Genomic DNA, 23,229 nt, shown 5'->3' on the forward strand with positions numbered 1-23,229 from the left:
TTTTATAGTCATTTCTCAGGCAAGCATTTCTTTATCTGATAAGATTCCCATCTTATCTGCTGAATTTGTGAGCACAAAGACAATTATGAGGTTACAAATTAGGAGACATGTTTATTAAAATTATATAATGTAATAAAAGCAGCATAGCTTGACATCCATAAGTAGAAATGAAGACAGTGCCTTAGAAAAGGTACTCATGATTTATACTCAGTAAAAAAAAAAGTTTTATTGCATTGATTAGCAGATAACATAAAAATACATATAACAAAGACAAGCCATCCAGTGGTGTTTACCTTGATGATTATTTAATATAGTATAAAATACAGTGGGGGTATTTTGGACAATTCAAACAAAATATTTAGCTTATACAGTGACATACTGTATCCCAGACCACTGTGTGAAGTCAGTGCACTGCATCTAAATGGCTTGATCAAGAAAATGTGAGCTTTAGAAAAAATGCAGCACGTTATTTTTCATGCATTGCATAAATGTACCTGATACTCTTCATGTTTCATTCCTTTCTGCAAGCAGCATTTGATGAGTGTTTCATCTGCACAGAGTGATGTTAATGTCAGACCCTCAAACGATGTTGAACTCACACACAGAGGCCTTTTCGGCTCGGCAGCTCTCGTCAAACCACTTCCCGTTGGCTGTGGTGGAGAGGATGGCGCAGTTCTGGCTGCGCCCTCCATCTGGCTGCAGGGTGATCTCTGTCTCCCAGTTCTTGAAGCGCACGCTGGAGCCTGACTGGTCCACCCACTGGCCGTCGGTCACAATGTCATTGATGCCCAGCCAGATGTGCTCCTCTGGGCCGATGCTCTGACGCACATAGCTGTAGAGCTGGTCATTCTCATCTCCTGTCAGAGGAGTGCTCAGACTGCCTCCCTTGGCAATGCAGTCTTCACTGGCTGTATGGAAATTCTTCTTCACCGGGTCAGCCAGGAAACACTTACCGAGGATCTTGGTCCCTCGCAGGCAAACTGCAGAGGGCATAAGAAGAAAGAAGTTAAAATTGTATCCAAATAGCTCAAGAGATGTTTTGAGTAATGGCATCAAAACCAAAAAATGTTACAATTGGCCCCGCTCTCCCCTACTTTAGTGGATTGGGCCGTGGGTATTTCTTTGTGATACATAAACTGAGCTACACAATCTTTAAAAAAGCAATTGTATTTTATTTACAACATATTTTTTGCAGGAAGAATACCTGTCTGTAAAGCTTGCTGCTCTTTCAGCAAATTCAGCTCTTGAACAATGTCAGCAATCTGTTTCTTCAGCTCCTCTATTGCAGCACTGTTTGCAGAGTCTGTTGAAAGGGCGTACATTTAAGCAAAAAACATGCAAAATTTATCCTAAAGCATGATGCATTAAGTCAGTATGAACGGTGAACTCTCATAGTACTTCACTGTTGTTCTGTGAAAGTCCCTCATGGATTTACCAAATGAGGACTTTGTTTTCATTTCCATTGCCATGTTAATATCCTACCTTTCTTGCCATTTTTTTTCTTTGAGGTAGTCTGCTGGAACGTGCAGCGTGCCAGCAGGAGAAGGCAAAACATCAAACAAGCCCTTCGAGCGTCCATGATACTTGGAGAAATAGAAATCCACCACAAAGAAACCGTTTCGGTACAGCACCACAAAAACGCTCCTCACTGCTCTGAGTGCTGGCCGGACACAGGCTGTTGTGTTTTACACGCCCGGGGTGACGGCACAGAGTTGAATGAGGAAATCTTATCTGAGAGAGAACAAATGTTTTACAGATGTTTAACAGACTTTTGTGCTGCTCTTGAAAGGCTGAAGGGAGATGGATGGTGAGCAGGATTGTGTGGAGTTTAACAGCGTCCAGACAAGCGTGACTCAGACTCCATGTGTTTGTGGGTTACCTATAAATTACAGCAGGGCCTTATTTGTGTGTGTGTGTGTGTGTGTGTGTGTTGTGTGTGTTGTGTCAGATTTATAATAAGCACAATTTAAATCATGTGTATCCTTGTCTGTCCCTTAAGAGCAACACACAAAGCTACAAACTGTTACTTTAATAGTTATAACTGAACTGCGTTTTATTTCCTGTCAAAGGATCCGCTGTGTTTCTGCTCAGGGCTACATCAGGCCAGAAGTTGGATATTTTGGTGTTTTCACTCACAGCATTACATCAGTCCTCAGTGAGCCGGGCGAGGTGCAGCTGACACGTGGCAGAGACTTATACAATAAAAAACACAGTTATGAATTTAATCTTTGTTTATGTTTCAGCTCTTTTCTGAAAGACCAGCCCTCTGCAAGCAACAACAAAGCTGCCGGTTCATGTCTCTAAACGTTCAGTGATCCCACATTTCACTCTCTGAATACACAAACACCTCACAACATAACAACAAATTAAAGTGATGCACTGAAAAGCTCAAATATGAGCAAATGCACTCAGAACAGCCTGGCTCTTGCTTGCAACTCATTTCTATAACAAGTGGATAATATTTGTCACACATTATTATATTCAGAGACGAACAGCTTGATTTTTAAGGAAGAGTGACTTCCTTCTTCATCTCAGTATTTATTATTGTGGTCATAATCAGCACTGGAGAGTAACTAGTTACATGCAACTAGTTACAGTAATTAAATTACAAAATAAATGTGATTGCAAACAGTTCTGAGAAAAAAATGTAATTAAAATACAGTTACTAATCAAAATCTTTTTGATTATAAAGGGGGTAGAATCAAAACATTCGTCAGAAAAGTAACCAAAAAGTAATCAAATGTAATAAGTTACATTACTTTAATGAAGTAATTCATATAGGTATGTAACTCATTACATTTTTAACACTAATAATCTGTAACTTATTACATTTAAAAAGTAACCATCCCAACACCGGTCATTAGACCTGAACACATCTAAAATTAAACCTTTGGGAAAATTGGTTAGTGCCTCCTGCTGTTAATACATAACACAAAATAATTAGGATCATCTCTTGATTTTATCTTTAGTCATTCTTTTCAAGTTCTAATTGATTTATGTATAGTAATTTATATATGTTGCTTTTGTTGCTTTTGTTCTAATTTTTCATAGGTAAGAGATTTATGGCTTTTTAATCACATAAAAGGCTTATTTATGTCAAACTTTAGTTGCAAATTTGAGAAAATCCATGTTTGTGAGCACTTCTTTTCCAAGATCCCCCTGACAGCTGTGACATATCAAGACCACATAATTACTAAAGAGGTATGTTTTTAAATCTGCAGTTTTATCAGACAACAGATTTTGAAAGTTTTGAGGAAGCGTGCCATTGGAATACTGACTGCAGAAACATAGACCAGAGGCATTTCCCATAAACTGCATGTTCATTTCACCAGTATAAGCCATCTGTTACGTTTCAGTTCAAATGAGGTCCCAAATGCAGAACAGCAGCTTTAATGCAGCTGGAAAAACACCTCAAACAGACCTAAACTAAACTGATAACAAAGCACGAAGGTGCAAAAAACAAAAGAGTGCAACACAGACAGGCAAACCAGACCAGGAGTGACACCATCAACACTGACAAAGTGACAAAAGGAAAGAAAGATGCAGGTATATATACACAGAGAGCTAATCACAACAACAACACACAGCTGGATTACGCAGGAACTTCAAACAGAGGGAAAAAGAGGCGCTGGCTGACAATGAGGGAACGGTAGGTAACACTAGTGTAGAGCAAACCTGACTAATAGAGAACAGGTGTGCAGGAAGACTGACAAGACTGATAGAAGGCAGGTGTGTCAGAAAAAAGGTAGAAAACAGACAGAGGGACCACAAGACATGACACATGAGGACCTTTAGAACAAAACAGGAAATAAATAACTCAGAAATTTAGATCATGACATCGTCTCATATATTGTTCCCGTGAATTTGGCAGTACATCCTCACAACTGCAGTACGCATAGTGTAAATCTGTTATGTTGCTCACAAATTGGATATTGTCATTTAACATGTATGTTATATACACTACAAAAATGCATACAGAATGAAACAGTTTTTTCCCCTCAGATTAAAATCCAAACAGATCCAAAACTGAAATAAATCATCAAAGGACCCAAGAATTTAAAAAAATAAATCTGATGACTGATACGTCTATACAATGTGGTCTTCACTAAAAACAAGATGCTGATGAAGAGGGTTATTCACAGCTTAATTCTTCAACTGCTAATACAGTTTCAGCTATTTGTATTCTCTCCCCCACAACAAAAAAACATGAACAAATATTCTGTTGACACTGATTGAAAAGTAAGAAGAATAAAAAAGTATTTAGCATTTTAAAACTATCAACTTGGCCTTTGGCAAAGCTGACTCACCAATAACCTTACTACAAAGAGATAACAAGAATAAATCTGACTAAAAATATCAAATCAATACATGTTACATATACTCAGATATATAACAGTCTTGCTTAGCTTTTATTGATGTTCTTATTCTGGGAGCACGGCTGCAAATCCTGCTGAGAGCTCAGGGGAGAAAAGGTGGAGGAAGGAGCTACAGCTGCTTGACGTCCTACCTCTGTGGACGTCTCACACAAAGAGAGATTAGGCAAAAAAAAGGCTGAAGTTTATCAACCTGGTGACATCACATGTTCAAACTGAAGTGTGTAACACTTGCAGGAAAAGGCACCTTGGGAAGTTGAGTGCAAATGACTTTTCTTCTGTTGTATAGAATGAGGAAGTGCAGTCTCAGCCACCACTCAGAGCGCTAAACGAAGAGGTTTAAGCCTTCACATGTCCAATTTAGAGTTGCACAAATAAACAAATAATCTGTGGAGTCCATTGATCTGGACATTGTTGTTTATAGTGGATACAGTATTAAATTGTAGGATGCTGATAACCAGACTAAGAAGTTAATATTCAAATATTTGAATTGGTTTGTACCTGTATAAAAGTTTATGACCTGATAATGTGATGCAGTCTCAGTATAAGTACAACATTGCAAATGTTAGTCTTGATTATTCCACTGAGACGGACAGTAAAGTCTTAACTAACGCTAACATCAAAGAGAAACAGTTTTACAGATTTTAACTTCAGCATTTTTGGCATCACTGGTGTATACAATACTGAAAAACGGGAAGAGTTTCTCAGTGAACGTGTCCGTGTGAGTGTAGATGTGAGTCGAGTTTTTGGGGTCGTGAAAGGACACCTCCCCCCTGTCATAGTCCAGCTGGACTCTGATCCTCTGGAGATTGTCGCTCACTGTGATCTTCATACTACGACCGTTTGTGTACTTTCCATCATAATGCATGATACACCAGATTCCATAATCTGGTGACACACAAATCTCTCCCTTTCTGTCAACTGACTCTTTAGCCACACCTACACGCCAGTCAGGATGGTCTCCCACCTCCACCTCCCAGCTGTGTTTCCCTGAGCTGAATCCCTCAGAGCCCAGAACCATGGTATGTTTGGTGTGTCTCTCTGGATTGTCGGGAAGCTGCTGCTTTGTGTCATTTCTCATGCTGGTCAGATCTCCAGACAGGTGGAGCCAGGGGGCTGCAGTGTTTGGGTCCAGGATGACAGGACTGAAGTGGACTTTCTGCTTCATGTCCTCCCACACTCTGAAGGACAGGTTGCCAAGGTGTTTGGCCACATCTATGAGCGCTCCTGAGACCGGCTGTGGATCTGACAGTGAGCACTGGACTTTGGCTTTGCTCTGAGTGGATTTGTAAGTGCTGAGGAACGCCACGTTGGACTTCTGCAGCTCTTTTTCAACAGCAGAGATGCTGTCTGACAGAGAGGAAATGTGCTTCTGAATCATCTTCCTCTCTCTGTTGATAGTCTTCCCCTTCTGCTTCTCCTCCTCCCTCAGAGCGGCCAGTCTGGACTCCTCCTCCTCCTTTAGGAACTGGTTTAGCTGGTTGAACTCAGCACTGATCTGCCTTTCTGTGGACAACAGCTGCTTCTTGGAGTGTTGAATCATTTCATCATATGTTTTTTCTACTTTTTGGTGTTTGCTCTTCTTTTCTTGCAGAGCTTTTAAGTCAGATTTCAGCTCATCCTTCAGCTCACTGACTGCTTGATCTATAGGAACCACCGTGTGATTCTGGTGGAGAGAAAACTCACAGACAGGACACACAGCTCTGTCTTCATCCTTGCAGAACAATTTGGGCTCTCCTTGATGTTTACCACACACATCATCCACCTTCGTCTCTCCTTTCTCTGTCTCACATGATCCAGTTGTCTGTCTGCCAGCAAAGGAGTCAGCCAGCTCCTTCAGTGCAAAGTCCCTTATTGGTTCCTTTGATGCTTTTCTTTTACAAATGGGACAGTTTTTGTTTTTAGCTTGTTCCCAGAATTTTTGCAGGCAGCTCGAACAGAATCTGTGAATGCAGCTCAGAGACACAGGATCTCTGAAAGTCTCTGAGCACACGTGGCAGTTCAGGAAGCTTTCAAAGAGAGCAATTTTCTCAGTCATTTTTCTTGGTATCTAAACTGTCTTTTAAAAGCAAGACTCACCAAGTTACTGTCCCTTTCTTTGACTTATTCAGATACTCCAAACATATGTTGTCCAGCAGAGATCTCACACGCTGTAATGGCGTCTCAACAAAGTCAAAACTTTCTTTCATTTTCACTTAACTCAGGTCACAGGGTGAATTTTTAACACCAGGAAATGCTGTAATGTCATGTTTGTCACCAGCAGATGGTGATGTGAGGAGGTTATTCAGTTATCCAGCACCACTCTATTGATGTGATCACACTGCTGCTAGTGTTAGTCATGATGATGTCACTTATTTTTCATTTTAACAGTAAATATTTGTGGTATAAAGTGATGGTATTTTTGTTTCATCGTATGTGTGCTTCTGTTATATGTTTTTTTTGTGCTGTTCTTCTCCAACACCAGCAGAGAAGGAAAGAGTACAAACAAAAGTTGCACAAAATCATGTGTGTCCAGTGTTAATCTGAGTTTTGATGATGACAGTACAGCAGCGTAAAATAAACGTCAGCCTCTTTACACCTAAAAAGACTTGTGTCCACAATATAATTCACTCTGATTAATATCATTGAGATGATTTGACTAAACTGGTGCCTGATAAAGTAACAACATCAGGAAACACAGCAGTGATGAATGTCTTAGATAGCCTACCCTGGTGTATGCCTGAAACACAGTCTTTGTGAAGGATATGTATTAAAAGAAAAATCTTTCATAAACTACTAAGAGGTGATACTATTGATCAATCTATCATCAAATAATGATATGCAGGATGAAACAACCCAGGATACAATTAACCAGTAACACAGTAAAGAGAAATCTGTAGCATCAGTAGTGTAAGTGGTTGAAAATATGCTGTATGTAGTGCTGCAAAAACAGAGAAAGCAGAGGAGCGGTGAGGGGGTCTGCCAGCCTCAGACTGACTGCTTCTCATTGTAGACCTATGTGCATGGGACACAGCGGCTCCAGGTGTGTCTCATGACACTTGATTGTGCTCATCAAGTCTGCTGACCTGGAATGACACAACAATCAAGGAAACAAGCAGAGGATCCTAGCACAGGGGCTGTCACAATTTACATAAGCAGTAGGAAAAAAAAGTGTCTCAACTATTCATTGGAGGAGATTCTCCATCAAGTTTCTCCTGTACAAGCGTCTCTTCCACTGGCTCTCTATACACCTTAGAATACAGTTTAAGATCCTCCTGTTTGCTTATAAAGCTCTAAATGAGCTGCTCCTTCCTACCTCTGTGACCTTTTGTAGCCATATATCCCATCACGCTCAGTGAGGTCAGTAGTTGTTTTGTAAATGTGCTTTATAAATTCATTTGGATTGGATCAAGTTCACTGACTGATTTATAGAATCTGTGGTGACTGATTTAGCACCGCTCCTCTCCTCCAGGTGGAGGTGCTGCAGGACCAACAAAAGGAGCTGTTTTTTAATGGCACCTAGAAAATAAAGACGCAGTGACGAAGCTGCTGTAACATACAAATACACGGGTGTTAAATGTATGTTATCACAGCTGATTGTTGACAGTGGAAAAGACTGGGTCTCGCTGTATTACTCAGGCTGGACTACAGCGTCTATTCTCAGGCGCGATCCCACTACTGAGCGGCACGGGGGCTTTGACCTGCTCCGTTTCCGACCTGGGCCGGTGCACCCCTCCTTAGACGACCTGGTGGTCCCGAGCTCCCCCAGGATCACCATACCGGTACCGAACTTAGTGCGGACACCCGATCTGCACAGTCCACTGCAGCCCAGATCTCCTGAGCTCAAACGATCCGCCAGCCTCAGCCTCCCGGTGACTTGGATTACAGGCGCGCGCCACCGCACCCGGCGAGAATGGTGTCCATTCATAGAGGTTTTGGTCTTTACTAACGTGACGTCATCAAGGAGCACGCTCCAGCCGCATCCAGGTCCGTACGTTATTTTTTCTTTACAACAAAATAAACGTTTGTTGTTGTTGTTTACTGGTTTATGTTATTGTATTATGATTGTTTACTATTAATTATGGTATGTGTAGAATGTCAATTGCCTTAAGATGTCTCATGGATGTTTGTGTTCTTGTTTACCTGACATATTTTGTACATATTTTTGTTAAATAAAGCTGTGTAAAAATAAATAAATAATCTAGCGACAAAAAAGCAATAACTTAAAATTAATTACAGATAACTCAGGGCTTTTCTCTCATGTAACAAGCTTTTAGAATATTACAAAAGACTTATTTGGTGAAACTCCCTGATGTGATATGAATGTTTTTGTTTTGCTTTTCTTTCTCTGTGCCCTTTCTTATTTTATTTAGAGAGATTTCTAATGAGTTCTTAAATATTTCTAATGATTTATGTATTAACATTATGATTATTTATGACTACTTTTCCTAAAACTCCCTCGCAGATACTTCAGTTGGGATCTATAAGTCTACTTGATCATATCTTTAAAAAGCCCAATATAAACTTACAGACACTTAAAAAAAGGCCTACTCACACAAGACAAAGCAAATTTATTTTATAGCACATTTATACCAAAAGGCAGCCCAAAGTGCTTTACAGATTAATCAAGTCAAAGTTCATTGAAGCCCAAACACAAAGCGTGCCTCAAAGGGCTGTAAAAATAGTGATTACAATCCAATATCAATTTGATCTTTAAAGTCTAATGTCACAAATCATAATTAGTGTTGGAGAGCTTTACAACATACAGCACCCCTCTGTTCTTGGACCCTCACAGCAGATAAGGAAAGAGCGTCCCCATTAAGTATCAGTTTAAGGACTGTCAGACAGCACTGTGTGTCAGAGAACTCCTGTTAAAGTGAAAATGATCTATGCTCTCTTTGAAGCCAGACCTGACTGACAAAAACAGTAATTTTATCTCACTGAACACGGGAGCTGCTGGTCTACTGCTGCCTCATTGAGTTAGCTATTATTTTAAAGGGTTATTTTGCATTAACCAAAGTCACACAATAGTGAAAACTACCGAGCATAAACCATATTGGTAAGGAAAACCCTTCTCTTGCTCTCCCCTGTTCTCCAGATGGACAAACCTGTTTTTTTTGCCTGCCTTGGAAGCTCACTCATTCATGTATTCATTTTTTAATTTATTTTTTCTGAAATGTTTCTGATTTTTTTTTTCATTCCAGTTAAAACCCAACATGTTTCTTTGCAGTACAGTAAAGCATAAGCTGTCATGGCAAGTAATTTGGATCATTAATTTTTCGAACACATGGAAAAGAAATAAATGCTCAACTAATTAAGCTTAAATTGTTACGGCCATTGCGGGTCATTCATCACATATGCAAACAATTGGTAATGGGAGCATTGGCAGTTAATTACCACTTCACATATTCCCACCCAACCACAAGGCTAGTTATATATTCTATGAGTATTTACATATATTTTTTTAATATTCTATATAAGGGGCTTTGTTTTTTATGCCACCTTTTCCATTCACTCCTTACTTTGTGCTAAATGTTATTTAACTTATAACCATAACCCACTGTTTTAGGCTTTTAATTCTTCATCACTGTGTTTCTTGTTTTGCATGTCTATCATGAAATGAATAAAATACATTGAGACAAAGAGGGTGCATTTTTATCAATATATTTAAACAAAATATTAACAATATAAATAAACAATGAAGCAGGTTCTGTAAGTAGTCCAGCAATTTGACATTCATTGAAAATAAGTTATTTATAATGTACAAAAGTTCAGGCAAAGGCAAAGGCAGTTTGTAAATACACGATACAGAATAACAAGCTGCCCTGTGCGCAGCAGGCACGTCGACGCCGCGGCCTCTGATTCAGAGTTTCAGTCAGCGTCACGAAAGTACAGACAGTGCATGGGTCACAATTCACTTAAATGCATAGTTAGTTAATTTCAGTCCAGACTACATCAACACGTCATCCTCCATAGAACAATGATGATAATGTACGTGCTGTTCAGCTGAGATGAAAGCAGATGACACATTTTGTCTGCTGCAACATGTGTTGAATTATGATGGTTTTATCATTATGTTTATGCACACTGGTTTAAGGTAACTAACTCATTTATTTGTTATTATTACACTGTGTTTTATGTATCTGTATCCTGTTCCTTCATACCTCTCTGATCTGTTTCATGTGCTGCTGTAATACTTATTTATTTCCTCCTGAAGATAATACCAAACAAGAATAATCTTACTTTACTGTTTAAGCTTTACACTTTTGATGCATCAAAGCTCTTTTAATAATTCTCTGTTACTGCAACTTCAACGTGCTTGGTGCATTTGTTCATTGCTTGGTGAATAGTTAAGCACTTTAAATAAATACAAAGCCCTTTGCATTGTACCTCAGCTCGTACTTATTATAACCAAGGAGCAGAGCTCGGTTTATACCTGGGTATTTTTCTTATAGAATTTATATTTTCTTAAGATACTCTTACAGTGCAGGAAAATAACAAAAAAAATTAAAAAAAAAAAAAAAAAAAAACACTGAAAAGAAGTCAAAATTCACAGGAACACACAACGTTAGCAAAATCACAATGCTCAACACAAAATAAATACAACTTAATCAGGAAAAGAACACAAAGAGACATATCTTGAGGTAAAAAACATGCAGGAATAAATTAAGTGTGCTTCATGTCTGCAAATAATACAATGAGTCGTCTTTGTCTTGTTGCCATGGCAAACTCTCTGAAGCCTCTGCAGAGCGTCGGGCACCGTCCGTCTGGTCTACGTTGGGCAAAGCACTGTGATAACAGTAGAGATGAATATTAGCAGAGCTCTGAGTGACATAGGGATGGAGCTTCAGCATGAGGGGATCAGTACACAGTAGGAGTTACAGAGAGGAAAAACAAAAGGACAAATCTAAATTTTAGCACACCTGTTAGTGACTTATGATCCTAAGTCACTAAATAGAGTAAATAGAGCATTAATATGTGTCACTGTCGGTGGGTGTTGACATTAAGAGGGATCATGCTGCAGCCAGTCACTGTGGGGGGAGAGGGGGTGTAAAGTGAGGAGAACATCAGGGTCAAACTGCACTACAGCTCAGTGGTAGAGAGGGGGCGCTCTCCCAGTGTGAGCGGCGACAATCACAATAGTGCACATCAACATGTGAAACAAACCTCTCCGTCCGTCGCTCACACCAGAGCTAGTGAGCGCAAGGCAGCGATAAATTAGATCATAAGAAGTAGAGACAGAAAACATGAAAGAATAAAAACAGAACACGTGAAAGGAAGGACATGAAAGAGATCAAAGACAGAGTGCATTTTTTGCAGAAAGGACAGCATTTTACATGAATGGCTATTTTTTTCTAAAACACTGGCAACTTTTCTCGCCTTTAGGCAGCTGTTGATGCTGTACTGAAACTGATTTCAGTACAACGTGGAAGTCAACAGTCGCAACTTGCTTAACGTGGACTGTTTTTGTCTAAGATTGCATTAACTGCTGCACTGTAATGCAGTTACACACAGAAACTGTTTGGATAGATCTTCTTGTTAATGTCTTTAACCCACAGACTGTGTATAGAGTGCTACACGAACGAGTCCTACAACTTGGCAAAGAGTTTCCTTGTTTTGAAGTCAATGGGTTTCTTGAATGAGTTTTTGGTTAGGTTTTCTGTGCTAAAGCAAAATCAAATGGAAAAATCCCTCTGGCTTTTCAACAAGGGAACAAGAGCAACTCTAACTTCTGGGTTGGTCGACAAATACATGTCACTGTTGCTCCACTCTATAGAGATGGACATCATGACAGCTTCCATGAAATGAAGCCATAACATTTGGATCGCCCCCTGGTGGCTGGCTTCATTACATGTCCTAAACCCCGCCCTCCTCCATGTTATACCAGCACAAAATGGAAGCGTCTGTTATCAGTGATATTTTGGCTTCATTCTTATAAAGTGGGAGAGGGGGAGATGTGTCGTCCATCTCTGCAGAAAGACTATTGCTCAGACTTATTGAGCCCTCAACATTTGAGACCTCAGAGTCAGCTGCCAGACTTTTTAGTACCAGATTTAAATTATGCTTTTAAAACTGTAAATATTTTCTTGCTTTTTGAATCTACAAATGTTTGGAAAAGTGATGCTTTATCGCAGCTAACTAATAAAGTTTACATTTGGTTTCATAATTTAATGCACCAGCCTGAATTTCAAAGTAGAACAGCAATATAACTTAACCAAACCTGACCCGACTGCAGATATCAAGCAGGTTTCTAGATAATTTAACGATGTACCACGCTCTTGACTGAGATGTAGGTAACACAACCTAAACAGCCACAATATGTGATAAAATGGCCAAACATAATGTGAAGTATTGCAGTATGCACAGTATGTTGTGGTTCTTTCACTGCACATCACCAGCACCAGTCACAATTGATCAGTCATTGATCCAGTGCAGACACACTGCCGACATATCACACCACCAACATCTACAGCGTGTAAACAAAACAGAAGAGAAAAGGACAAAAGCTCACCTTTGAGAATATAGTCTGTTAAGAGACTGGGCACCTTGTCACTGTCGTCTCTCATCGCTTGTAGAACTGTAAGGCAGCAGAAACAGAGGAGTGAATGGATCAATCACGGCTTCTGTAAATCAAATACTGCTGGTACAGATAAAGAAACTCACTCTTAGTTAAGATCTGGAGGTCCTCAAGCGACGGAGGGTGTCCCTTTTTCTCATAAGGAATGACTGTGGTCAAATACTAAAAAACAGAGACACAGACGAGAGAGAAAATGATGGCTGAGATGAAAGCGCTGTGGTGGCTGTTTCAGCAGGATGACATTTCTATCAAAGGGTATCTTTTAAGTGTAGAAAACAAGAAGATGAAATTAAGCAGCTGAGAGAGAAATACAAAGTAAACCTGTCTTTCACTGCACCCACTCCCAAAAGTTTGCCGGAAGCTGTTCTGAATGACAGAGGAGATTCCCTCCATGCTGAAGCGCTGAGGAGGAACGAAGTAAAGCGGAGAAACATAAGACCAAAGACGGGAGAAGACTTCAGAAAAATACAGTCGGTTATTAAACAAGAGCAAGAAATGCAGGCCAACAGTGGAAATGGAAAAAAAAAAGATATCACATTATCACCAGAAGCCAGGCAGGTGATGTTTCCTTAAAACAGAGGAGAAAAAATAAATGCTCACTGATCCAGGCGTCTTCTCCAAGTGGGCCTGCGACGTCCCGGCTCCACCTTTGGGCTTCTTCTTCTTCTTCAGCAGCTCCCGGTGCTCCTTCTGTCGGTTTTGTACGTCAATGAGGGCTGAGATGAAGCTGTTCTTCACCTCCTTCTCAAAGTCCAGCTCGTCCCTGAGAGCCAGCTGCTGCACCAGCTCCTCTGAGAACCTCCTGATGTTTGTCTCTGTCTCCTCCAGACGTTCATTCAGCTCCGCAACACTCAGACTCCTCACTCCTGAAACACACACAAAAAACACAGAAGCTAATGTTTTTTGATCCATCATCCATCCGTTATCACACAGATACCGATCAAGGATGTGCAGGGTAAATTTTGACACTGTACTTTCATGAATCCATCGTCCATTGATAACATAAAAGGATAAGCCCGGCAAAGGTTTTAAATGAATTTATTCTCTCAAGTTCAGTGAACTCAGTGGGTTTACATTTTCAAAACTTGTATTGTATAATCAATAAAGGAACAATATAGGAATTTGTATTTAAGGAAATTGTCCCCCAGTGTAATTATGTGGCTCATTGATGTGTTTTTAATCATTTTTGGGTGGTACACTGCAGCGATTTGTTGTTGGTTTGGTTCTTTTCATGGGATTTGTTGACAATAAAAAAAAAAAAAAACAACTATAAAGTTATCCTTGAATTTTGATGAACTTGTACTGAAGCCCACACTGGTCTATACCTCACTTGTGCAAAGTTATAAAAGGATTTAATCAAGAATACATTGTAAGATGTTGATACACCACTGCATCAGTAACAAATCAAAAGATTAACCTCAACAAGAAAAATCATGATACTGAAACACCTCAGTCAGAAATGTTGTTGTGCAGACATCATATCACAAGAGCGTGGTTGATGATATATTACTGATAATTTGTCCCGCCTCAAATCCTGATCAGTGGACACTTACTCAACTCAAAGGTGGGACTCCGTGTGGACCGCTGAACGTCCAGGGAGAGCATCGAGAGGTCCGACTGAGAGGGATTGTGCCCTGCCTCCATGTCGGGAGAGTCCTGCATCATCTCCTCTATCTCCTCGATAACCTGCACAGAGCACCAGCGCACACATGAGAGAGGCAGCGCCCAAAATAACCCATCAGTTGCTAAATCTCTGTGGGAAACACAGAGGGATTTCAGCCATGTTAAGCTGCTGCTCTGTATTAATAGACCTGAACTGTGTGGCTGCGTCTGGGATACAGGATGTTGATGTTTATAAGTAACTCACCTGCTCTGCTGTGAAAAGCGGCTCCTCAGCGAGGCTGGAGACGATGATGGAGTGCATGTCCAATTGCTCCCTCAGCTCCTCGTCGTCTGACAGCTCTGCTGTGACATCAGTCTTTCTCTAACCAGGAACAGAGCAGGGGGAGGGAATTTAATCAGAGCGCTAAACCCTGACACAAAAAATATTTGAGATGAATAGAAAAGAGATTTTGGGAGGGAGGGAGGGGGCTGAGGGCTGAAGGGGAAAGTGGGACAGAGATGGGACAGGAGGGGTAGTCACTCACAGGTTTGTCCTCCAGGTTGACTGTGGGGATGTGGAGGGAGCATGTTCGAGACTGTTTCCAATCCACCGGCATCACATGGCCATAGTTATTGGTCAAAGACTTCCAGATTCTGTGGAGGGACAAACAACATTTCAGTCCAAAATGCTGAAAAACAGTCTGGAGAGAGTTGGACTTCAAAAAATGTACAAACTGGAGCATGAAGTTTGAGAGACGTGGACATTTACCAAGCAGAGGCTGTCTAACAAAATGTGCAACCGAATTACACTTCAGGATATGTAATGTTGAGTGCTGTCATTTGTTTGTTTGTTTCAGTCAGGATGTCTTACTCAAGAGCAACAGAAAATATACAGACAGGAAAAGTGGTTAGAGGGAAGGATAAGCACTCCTTGCAGCACTGAATCACTGGAGTGAGAAACGCTTTAATAACAGCAACTCAAGGAAAACAAGCCTATATCTCTAGCGAGGGAAGTGGTAGAGATGTTGTGCACAAAGACATCACAGAAATACTTTTAGACATCACATCCACAAGTCGCAATCGGATTAAACAGTTTAGATGCAGCGGTTGAAAGTATAATCCTCAACAGAGCTTATCAAGTTGAAAACACCACAGATGACGATATCTGAAGGCATCACAGAAGCCCAAAGCTGCAGCACGAGGTCTCCTGCTGGGACACTCAACTCATGTTTAGTGCCAGTTCCATGTTTGGAGGGGTTTTTATGCTCTACACCATTGATGGAGGAAGTAATCTGATCCTTTACTAACTAAAAATACCTATACCGCACTCTGACAATACACAAATACAAGTAAATGTTCTGCTTTCAAAATGTTACTTAAATGAGTATGTAAGTATAATCATGAGGATGTAATAAAATTAAACACATTAACTGTCTTTAAAATGGGTAATATGCTGATATGCAGTTTTAAAACAATAACATTATTTTTAAATGCCCCAGCTTTTTTCCTGATAAATGACTGAAACTATTAATAGATTATCAAAACAGTTGCATATTAATTTCCTATGAACTAATTAATAATAATAATATGAATAATAATAATGGTAAATTATTTTTTATATTGCATAGCATATAAAAAACAGTTAACACTTTAATTAAGACAATAAAATAAATTGAAAAAGATATATAAGGTTAATATAACCTACAATATAAACACACTCAGATATAGGCCTACAATAAAGGTGATTTGGGGGTAAATTAAAAAAAAATCACGTGCCAAATAAACACCTAAACCAAAAACAGGACTTCTTGCTGCGCTCATATCGGTCAATATCTGTATTTTAAAGCCATTTAGGGACAGATGCCAATAGTGTGTTGATATTAGTGCTCCTGTTTGAGTGTATGTGTAATGAATGAAGCTTACATTTCCAGTGTTATGAAGCGGATCTATGTTCTGAGGTCTGATGGCTTGGCCAAAGATGGTGGCAGTGTATCATGGTATTAGACCCATGACATCATCAACAGATAATGTAGGTTAACCATTTCTAGGAAATGCTCGTGACCAGGGAAATGTCGAACTATAGAAAAAACACACATTTGCACGATTTTCAGCATGCAGCCTGCAGCAGTGAGTCAAACCTCCACATCCACATATGATGAGCAGCCGCTGGCCTGCGGACAGGCCGTAAACAAAACACTCACTGGTCTTTCTCCAGCAGAGACTCCTCGGTTATATCGCTCACGGGAGCGATGCTGTCCGTCCTGGCGTCAAAGTTTCGGAAGCAAACGGATAACTTTTCGTCAAAATCGTTCACCAGGTCCTCCATGGACCTGAAAACGCCGGTTTCCGTCGGGGAGAAGCTGCTGTCTAGAAGCTCCGGGAAATCATCCTCATCCAGGAGGAGCTTCGGCGCCGCTTCCTCCGCGGCGGCCGCTCGGCCTTTGTGCGGCAGCAGCCTCCGGTCTGAAACCATGCTCACATCCCCCAAAAACGGCCAGTCGTCGTCGAAATGTGCGATAGGTGCAGCCATAGCCCGGACCAGCCTAATAGCCCCGGGTTAGTGACGGATGAGTCGTGGGACTGGCAGGCCTCAGCATCCTCTCTGAATGCCCGCACACTTCCCACAACCAGCGAGGCTGAACCGGACAGTGAGGCTGCACCGCAGCGGCCCACTAGCGGCTGCAAGCGACCACACCAGGAGACAACGAGAGCATGCTGACATCAGACTGAGTCAGAGGTTGGATATCAGTAACATTTTTCAGAAGCATAAAAAAAACATACAAAACATACTGTCTGTATCTGTCTTGTGTTTTAAATGTATGTTTGTAATGTGGATGCAATCTGTTACTGAAAAACAAATCTACCCTACGGGTATAAATAAAGTCACCTGAACCTGACCTTGTCTTATTTTTTCCCATTAAAAAAACGTATAAACACACACACGCACATATATATATATGGAGAGAGAGATGGGGGAGATGTATAGAGATACGTAGATATATGCATAGATATATAAATATTATTTTCGAGTTTAATTGCCTATTTTATTCTATTTTGATGATATCGTTATTCATGTGATCTGTTACTTTTAGTGTGTACTTTAATTGTAATTGTGCATTGACAATTCATGTCAAATGTCCTGCCAGCAAAGCCTATTGAGTTGATTTGACAGACAGACAGAAAGACAGACTGAGTAACAGCGACCTCCTGCGGATCAATCAGAAAAAACAAGTCTCACCTCATTCCAGCTACATGCTCTGCGTTGCTATTAGCAACGGACTCCAAACAAACTGAAAAAAGCGCAGAAACCTCTCGTGAAGACACTCAAGCCATTTTGGGATATTTGGGCTTCAGACTTTTCTGTCTCAGGTAAAATGAGCTCACCTTTGTCGATGCTGAAGAAAACGAGGCGCACTCCGCTGCAGGGCCCTCTGAATGAGCAATGGTGGGTTAAATGCAACACTGGTGAACTATAGTGTGAACCTTTAATGCACAAGACCCATGTGAAACTGTGTTTGACCTGCAGGGGGAAACAAAAGGTGCCTTTCAGGAAGAATCTGTTAAAAGGTATGTTTTTAAATCTTATGCTAAACATAAAGGCAAAACACTGCATTGACAGGTCACTGAAACAGCACTCAGTGGTGGAGGAAATATTCAGAGTAAAAGTATGTAAGTATCATCAGCATCAAATGTAGGCCAATAAGTAAAGTAGTAAAGTTAACATAACTCTAAATATGTTATTATGACTTATGAATATATTTCTTTCCAGGCTTTTTTTTTGGCATTTTCCCAAGCTTTTAAAAATAATTTTCCTAACCTACTAATTTCTCACAAGTAGGGGAACATCTCTTACCAGGTCGCTTATTGCCATTTCCTCATGTTTTAGAAAGAAATCCCACCAATTTGCTCAGGGTTCAAAGGTTAAATACTTGTGAAAGAAGTCTGCAGGCAGCAAAGGAAAAGATATGTTGCTCCAGGTTTCAAAGGGTGAAGGTGGCGCTTTAAAAAAAAAAAAAAAAAAAAAAAGTTAAAACATTTTTTAAAAACTATTTCATATAGAGCTGCAACTAATTATTTTTTTCCATGGGGTAAGTCAGCTATTTATTATTTGGTTTGTAAAAATTCAGAAAATGGGGAGAAATGTCAATCACAATTACCCAGCTTACCCTTGTAATTATATTTTTGGCTTGTTATTGTACAGTTGGATGATTTAATCTCTAACAAAGCATAATATTTTATAAGTCCTTCATGTATTTTGTATGTTAAGTCAAACCCATGCTGTAAACTGCTTTTTGACTGACTTTATTTGCTTATTTTTTGTTTATGTTTTTTCTGTCTTTTGTTTTTTTTTAGAAGTTCAGTCATCCTCAGCAGCTGATGATGAATGCTCTGATCTAAATTCTCCCTCAAACTCTCACGCTCCGGCCAACGTTGCCTCCAGCTCAATTTCAAAGTCTAAATCCCCAGTAAAGAAAGGTATATGTTAATACAAAGGTTTTTTTTTTAATTCCTAAACCAAGTATTTTCTTGTATGTATTGCTGAATACATGGCAACTTTGAGATTACTATATAAAACATATATATTTTAGGAGTGCAAAGGATGGTTTTACGTATTCTAAGACCCTAATATTCAGGTGCTGCACCAAGCGACTTTGAGCTGATGACCGCAGCGCTGCAGCGTGTGTGTCTGCTGGAAAAAAAAGTGAAGACCCAAGCACAGGAGATCAAGAGCAAGGTGAAAACACACACCGCCTCAACATGAATACCAAAATACAATACAGTTTTCAACCATGTTAAAATTACATTTCTTCTTAAAGGATGAAAGGATTTCATTGTTGGAGAAAAATCAAAAGCCCCAGAAAGAATCAGGTACCAGCTGCAGAAATGAGTTTCATTTATGCTGAATTTCTGCATGAAGTTTTTGATTGTGGCTGCATCTTACCTTCCCAGTGGTGGATTTAGAGAACGTGCATGATCTGAGTCGAGATGACCTTGAAAGAAGGTGTCAAAAGCTACAAAGTCAAGTGTGTGAAATGGAGGTAAGTTGATTAAATATAACATTTTATTGAGCCTTTGAAACCTGATCAAGTGGGTTTGACTTCTTTCAAAGACGTGGAGAAGAGAAAACACACCTCTTCAACCAGATAGCGCAAAAAAATAATAAGGAAAAAAAAAAAAAAACCATTATATTTTAAAAAAAAAAAAAAAAAAAATTAAAAGAAAGTAAAAAGAAATTACCTTAAAAATGTACCTAAAGATGCAGAATATTAAATTTTTCTAACATAATTTTGAATATACAAAATTTGAATAATTAAAAATATAATTTTTCAGACGAAAAAATTCTAATACCCCTCCCATACCTGTTTTAAAACTAATTTTAAGGTCATTTGCTTGATTTTTTTTTTAATTAAAGTTGTGGGGAATTTTTCACCAGGTGGATCACTGCCATTTTTCCCAAAAAAAAAAAAGAAACCAATTTGCTCAGGTTTTGAAAGTGTAAATAGCTTGTGAAATGGGTCTGAACACAGCACAAAAACACTATATTAATCCAGGTTTCAAAGGGTTAACATCTTCATTTTATGATGATAACAAATAAAATTCTGCTGATCTCTATCGTGCAGCGTTTTCTGAATGACTACGGTTTGATCTGGGTGGGAGACGATGAGAGCAGTGACTCAGCTGAAAGCGCGCAGCCAGCAAGAGGCCTCTGGCAGCCAGGTAGTTTCCATCCTAAACATTTACCTCACACGGATTATCGCTGTGTCTTCTACCTAAATTTTCCTAACATGTTGGATGTCTTTGCAGACTCCTCTGTGGTCTCAAACTTCCACATGAACTTTGACCTCGTGCTGCGGAGGATCAAGGAGTTAAACATCCTGGCTGGAGACGGAGAGAGTTTTGTGCAGTCAACATCCACGGGCGCACAGCTGGCAAAAAAGGATCCTATTCAACTGAGTCTCTACGGCAACGGCATCGTCATGTTTGAAGGTCCTTTCCGCTCCTATGAGGAGCACAGCACCCAGGTTAGCCTACTAAACAAAGTTGTACTGAAAATATTACCATACTTGATATTCTTTGGTGGTTCAAATGCTCTTGCTCTGGTTTTCGCAGCGGTGCATGAGAGATCTGATGGATGGGTATTTTCCGTCTGAGCTCCAGGACAGATTTCCAGATGGTGTGCCTTTTGAGGTTTGTTTCTATTTGTCTGCAAGCAAATGTGTAAATGTGCGACTTTGTTACTTCTTCAGATTTTTTTTTTGTACAGGTTCATGACAAGCGAGATGAGGATTTTATCTATACTGCACCGTGGAATAAGTTTCCTGGTGAAGGACAAGCTGTTCGTGGGGAGAAAAATGAACCGTCGAATGCCGTCAGCTCTCAGTTACCTGGTCTGATCTGCAAACATCACAGACACTCCCTAAAAGTCTGAATTCTTCATCTTTATTGTCATGTTTTTTTCTGGTCACAGGCAAGAAGTTGAGCATGGATCAGTTCCTGAACAGGTTACCAAAGGTGGTGGTGAAGGCTGGTCGTGTGATCGATATCAGGGACTCAGTGAAAGCTGCCCTGCAGGTGAGCAGCAGAGGATCCACCTCGTTACCAAAAGCGTTTGTACTCATAGGTCTTGTGTGTTTAGCAGATCATGAATTCACTTTCTTGCCTGTCTGTCAATCGCATGTACCTTTTTTTTTCTTTTTTTTTTTTAACCATGGTGGCCCAAGTGGGGCACTGACTTATGCACTTATGCAGGGGTGCCGTGAAGTATGAGTGCTGCTGTGGGCACATGCAGCAGCATTAGGGGTTAACAGATTATCATTAAATGCACAACGGTTCAAAATATCTGTATTGGCCCTGAAAAAGCAATGTCGGTCGACCCCTAATCAGCATGGCTTTAATTTACCATTTCTGTCTCCACTACCCATACCGACTTTTATTACTACCATTGCAGTGTCTTACATTCCTGTTTATAGTGTAGTTTTAAAGATAAATAGACCTACCAGTCACAACACAACAGAGTGACACCACACAAATGTAAAATAACTCCAAATCAAAACAGATCTTATTCCCCCTCTGAGGCACGCCGCTGCTGTCTGTGCTTGTGCAGAATGTACACTTACCTCAGTATGCTCAATATTTAGTGATTACTCTCATCAGGGTTCATCTGACGCCCAAAGCAGCAGCTCAGTGATCCTGGTAGAGACGCCAGCACTGCAAACCAGCAAAGAGAGGTATTAAAAAAATTCACATCCATTATTTTTTTGCATACAACCAATCATGATACACCATTTTGTCACATAAACTGATAAAGGGTCATTTCTAAAGGAACAAAGTAGGTCAGGATGAATTTTTGGGTAAACTATAAAAGGATGCATAGTTCTGGCATATTTTTAAAACAGTGTTCAAATCCTTATTTATCTCTACAATCGTGTAGAAATTACAGGACAAACAGGTTTTGTGGGGTTAAAGGAATTACTAGATCCAAAAACACACTACATGATGTAAAGGCTGATTGAATTTGGCCGCAGTGGCTGATTGTCAAGATTGTGGAGATTACTGTATGCACTGGTCTGAAAAATAGGGCAGGTCACCGTGGATGGCTAGCACTTGTTAGATTGTGATCTGTGACCTCCTGAAGGCGTCTCAGACCGGTCTGAGACATTATTATAACATCAAGTGTGATTTGAATTTTATGCTTTTAAACTGCAGCCGGGTAATAGTCCACGTAATGACTGTCTGATTGTTTACTGTCACTAGACTGCAGACGTCCAGCTCCAGTGATGTCATCACGCTTAAGGTGAAGTCAGAAGACGGCAACAATACTTACATACTGAAAATGTGCTTCTCTGAAACAATCGGCCTCCTGCGGCAGCATCTGGACAAACACAGGTGAGACCAACGTCCTCCTGCATGGACCAAGTATCCTTTTGTCTTTACAACATGTGACTGATGGTTTTCAATATTTGCATTACAGAGGGCGCAGTGTCCCTGGTTATGACATCATCAGTGCTTACCCGCAGTGCTGCTATGATGATGACCACCGGACGCTACAGTCATGTGGACTGACCACTAACGCTGCTCTGCTTCTGCGAAAAAAGCAGCACTCTCATTCACTGACTGAAGTCAATAACATAAACCTGTAGGGGTCATTTATCGGCCAGGAAAAGCGCAGGTGTTACTGATTACATTAACGATGGCTCTGCTCCTTTTTAGAGTCCCAGTTAGGTCCAGTGTGTAGGATTTAGTGGCATTTAGCAGTGAGTATCCTGTTTGCCAAGTGTGTAGGAGAACTACGGTGTCCGACGCTAAAACACGAATGGCTCTACCTAGAGACAGTTTGTCTGTTCTGCAGAAACAACATAGTGGACTCCAGGGAAGAGGTCTCACTTCATAAGTTGAGATAAACAGCTCATTCTGAGGTAACAAAAACACAACTCTGATTATTTTCAGGTAATTATTAACTATAGAAAACATAGTTATGGATATTCTATTCAACTTCTGCCAATAGATAGAAATCCTTCACACTGGACCTTTAAATCATGACAGTGAACCAGCATGAACAATACCAGCACTCTGACTGCTGGGATCATTTTATGTTGCAAAACATGAGGACAGAGAAAGCTGTGCTTCTGAAAACTGAGTTATTGATCCACCGTGAATCAATCATTTAACTGATAGTGGAAACAATATACTGTATCT

General features: G+C 40.1%; 4 protein-coding genes and 1 long non-coding RNA gene across 6 annotated transcripts; 1 reads left to right on the top strand and 4 right to left on the bottom strand.

The window, feature by feature from the left end:
* Positions 1-116: 116 nt before the first annotated feature.
* On the bottom strand, positions 117-1,657 carry clec3ba (C-type lectin domain family 3, member Ba). Its single transcript, XM_042490772.1, has 3 exons — positions 1,483-1,657; positions 1,205-1,303; positions 117-980 (listed from the first exon to the last, which is right to left on the bottom strand). Exons 1-3 carry the CDS (start codon positions 1,577-1,579, stop codon positions 580-582), a joined length of 597 nt encoding a protein of 198 aa, XP_042346706.1. The 5' UTR covers positions 1,580-1,657; the 3' UTR covers positions 117-579.
* A 2,437-nt stretch (positions 1,658-4,094) lies between these two features.
* Positions 4,095-6,541, bottom strand: LOC121945776 (zinc-binding protein A33-like). Its single transcript, XM_042490110.1, has one exon. The coding sequence runs from the start codon at positions 6,409-6,411 to the stop codon at positions 4,993-4,995; it is 1,419 nt and encodes a 472-aa protein (XP_042346044.1). The 5' UTR covers positions 6,412-6,541; the 3' UTR covers positions 4,095-4,992.
* Positions 6,542-10,911: 4,370 nt separating this feature from the next.
* On the bottom strand, positions 10,912-17,223 carry fez2a (fasciculation and elongation protein zeta 2a). 2 transcript variants are annotated; one of them, XM_042490335.1, is made up of 9 exons: positions 16,734-17,223; positions 15,078-15,186; positions 14,798-14,914; positions 14,484-14,616; positions 13,531-13,796; positions 13,252-13,332; positions 13,017-13,092; positions 12,865-12,930; positions 10,912-11,141 (listed from the first exon to the last, which is right to left on the bottom strand). In XM_042490335.1, exons 1-9 carry the CDS (start codon positions 17,060-17,062, stop codon positions 11,125-11,127), a joined length of 1,194 nt encoding a protein of 397 aa, XP_042346269.1. In that variant the 5' UTR covers positions 17,063-17,223; the 3' UTR covers positions 10,912-11,124. The 2 variants fall into 2 exon arrangements, with proteins under 2 accessions (XP_042346269.1, XP_042346270.1); XM_042490336.1 differs by lacking the exon at positions 13,252-13,332 and having other exon boundaries at positions 10,913-11,141.
* A 683-nt stretch (positions 17,224-17,906) lies between these two features.
* Positions 17,907-22,673, top strand: ubxn11 (UBX domain protein 11). The gene is made up of 14 exons (XM_042489129.1): positions 17,907-17,977; positions 18,059-18,099; positions 18,886-19,008; positions 19,167-19,267; positions 19,350-19,401; positions 19,495-19,571; positions 20,154-20,250; positions 20,338-20,555; positions 20,644-20,721; positions 20,798-20,921; positions 21,002-21,105; positions 21,688-21,761; positions 22,288-22,419; positions 22,505-22,673. The coding sequence occupies exons 1-14, from the start codon at positions 17,907-17,909 to the stop codon at positions 22,671-22,673; spliced, it is 1,461 nt and encodes a 486-aa protein (XP_042345063.1).
* LOC121945106 lies at positions 21,052-22,430 on the bottom strand. Its single transcript, XR_006105942.1, has 3 exons — positions 22,358-22,430; positions 21,651-21,741; positions 21,052-21,099 (listed from the first exon to the last, which is right to left on the bottom strand). It is a non-coding gene; the product is annotated as an uncharacterized LOC121945106 (long non-coding RNA).
* Positions 22,674-23,229: the final 556 nt, after the last annotated feature.

This window comes from Plectropomus leopardus, chromosome 7 (assembly GCF_008729295.1).
Source record: "Plectropomus leopardus isolate mb chromosome 7, YSFRI_Pleo_2.0, whole genome shotgun sequence".
Classification (NCBI taxonomy): domain Eukaryota; kingdom Metazoa; phylum Chordata; class Actinopteri; order Perciformes; family Serranidae; genus Plectropomus; species Plectropomus leopardus.

Bases quoted from the DNA above. Each gene is read 5' to 3' on its own strand.
- fez2a (XM_042490335.1), bottom strand. From the start codon at position 17,062: ATGGCTGCACCTATCGCACATTTCGACGACGACTGGCCGTTTTTGGGG. The intron at 14,617-14,797 runs GTGAGTTACTTA...TGCTCTGTGCAG, and splicing joins CGCTTTTCACAGCAGAGCAG to GTTATCGAGGAGATAGAGGA. The intron at 12,931-13,016 runs GTGAGTTTCTTT...GCTGCCTTACAG, and splicing joins CCTCCAGATCTTAACTAAGA to TTCTACAAGCGATGAGAGAC.
- clec3ba (XM_042490772.1), bottom strand. From the start codon at position 1,579: ATGGACGCTCGAAGGGCTTGTTTGATGTTTTGCCTTCTCCTGCTGGCA. The intron at 1,304-1,482 runs GTAGGATATTAA...CCCTTTCAACAG, and splicing joins GAAAAAAAATGGCAAGAAAG to ACTCTGCAAACAGTGCTGCA. The intron at 981-1,204 runs GTATTCTTCCTG...TGCCCTCTGCAG, and splicing joins GCAGCAAGCTTTACAGACAG to TTTGCCTGCGAGGGACCAAG.
- LOC121945776 (XM_042490110.1), bottom strand. From the start codon at position 6,411: ATGACTGAGAAAATTGCTCTCTTTGAAAGCTTCCTGAACTGCCACGTG.
- ubxn11 (XM_042489129.1), top strand. From the start codon at position 17,907: ATGAGCTCACCTTTGTCGATGCTGAAGAAAACGAGGCGCACTCCGCTG. The intron at 20,722-20,797 runs GTTTGTTTCTAT...TTTTTTGTACAG, and splicing joins CAGATGGTGTGCCTTTTGAG to GTTCATGACAAGCGAGATGA. The intron at 20,922-21,001 runs GTCTGATCTGCA...TTCTGGTCACAG, and splicing joins CGTCAGCTCTCAGTTACCTG to GCAAGAAGTTGAGCATGGAT.